The sequence below is a fragment of the Belonocnema kinseyi genome, chromosome 1 (genome assembly GCF_010883055.1).
Source record: "Belonocnema kinseyi isolate 2016_QV_RU_SX_M_011 chromosome 1, B_treatae_v1, whole genome shotgun sequence".
Taxonomy (NCBI): domain Eukaryota; kingdom Metazoa; phylum Arthropoda; class Insecta; order Hymenoptera; family Cynipidae; genus Belonocnema; species Belonocnema kinseyi.
In genome coordinates, this window is record NC_046657.1 from 11,131,829 (window position 1) to 11,133,391 (window position 1,563).

At 34.4% G+C, this 1,563-nt stretch overlaps 1 protein-coding gene across 1 annotated transcript; it reads right to left on the reverse strand.

Moving 5' to 3' along the window:
• Nucleotides 1–740: 740 nt before the first annotated feature.
• On the reverse strand, nt 741–1,256 carry LOC117176727. The gene has a single exon (XM_033366995.1). The coding sequence runs from the start codon at nt 1,254–1,256 to the stop codon at nt 741–743; it is 516 nt and encodes a 171-aa protein (XP_033222886.1).
• Between the last annotated feature and the right edge of the window lie 307 nt (nt 1,257–1,563).

Genomic DNA, 1,563 nt, shown 5'->3' on the forward strand with positions numbered 1-1,563 from the left:
TATAACAAATTTCTTTCACATACTCATTTCGACAAGTTTTGAGAACCTCAATAAGAGGAGGTAAGTTCGGTTTTTTTTTCGGTAATAGACTTTCTTTGTTAAGTCTACGACATAATTGTGCCAGAGGACGAAACGAAGTACGGAGATACTTTTGTATTTTTCCCAAGAGATTTTCGAAGGGAAATGATGTAATAAAACTGAGGCTACATTTCATAAACTTCACGTCGTCTGCATGATGCAGTAAATGATGTACATTAATTACCTGTGAATTTAGACCATACAAATTTTTCATAGCTATAACAAAACTACGTAAGTATTGTTTTGCTTGGTCCAAGTATTTCAGACAAATATTTTTAGAGCTTAAAATTCTACAGGCAGTGTGAAATAATAGAAAGTGTTTATATAAATCATCCCTAAGCAAACCTTTCAAAAGTATTGAACCCGAGTAAAGTAAAAGGAATCTTAATTCTGTGGCTTTGAACTTCATGTGAGCTTTTAGTGATCTTGATTTACGTTGAAATTCGCGAGTGATTTCAGATTTAATATGTTGAAGAAGTTTAGAGCATTCGACTTTATTCGCCAGCTTAAAATTTATATCACTTGACATCCAATATTCTAATAGCTTTTTCATAACACCTTGACAACAAAGGTGCATGATATCTAAAACAAAGATCGCAATTATATTTATAAATGGAAATAGCCATAAAAATGGAGATGGACCATGGTGATGCTCTGGTTGTTCAAAGTTTGCGAAATGAAATATCAGTCCTCTCTGGATCATCAGTAACGGGATAAACAGTCGTATTATCAACTTTTTCTCCTTTCACAGTGCATCTTTCGCAAGCATAAATTCCACCATGACCCAAAGTATTTTTTAAATAAGCTCGAGCAGGAGTATCAGTAATAATGGACTTCAACTGGATGTCAAAACGTTTTCCTGAAATTGGAATACCATTACTCTGCAGTTCATTGAACTCGTTAATGAAACGATCTAAAAACAACTGCGGAGACTTTGGTTTATTCTGACCTTGAAATATTGCAATTTGAAAAGGGTTATAAATATCGGGATCATGATGAACTTTTCCTGCGAGAACCCAAAAATTATCAGTGCCAGATTTAGGTACACGCATGGTGTCGGCATGAACTTGCAATTCAATTACTGCATCTTCATGTAAATTTTTGTTGATAAAGTTTTGGAGTTGTCCTTCAATTCCAAAATAAATAAATGATCCTACACCGCTTTTGGAATCTTCCATCTGCTCTATTCTAGAGTCTGCATCAGTTGTCCTAAGAAATTTCTTAGATGACTTAGGTAAAGTTGGCAAAAGTCGAGCCTTTAAAATTTCAAACAGTTTATCTAAGTGCACTTGTGCAATCTTGCAATCAATTGTCCACTCTCGTAACTTTTAAATTTTAGATTCTTCTTCAAATCCAGTGTCTGAATCTGAAGATTCAGACACTGAGCGCGTGAGAGGTGATAATAATTATCACCTCTCACGCGCTCGATCAGTGCTATTTGAATGATTCTATTTTGTTAACGAATCACTCAATTAAGGTAATACT

Bases quoted from the DNA above. Each gene is read 5' to 3' on its own strand.
- LOC117176727 (XM_033366995.1), bottom strand. From the start codon at position 1,256: ATGGAAGATTCCAAAAGCGGTGTAGGATCATTTATTTATTTTGGAATT.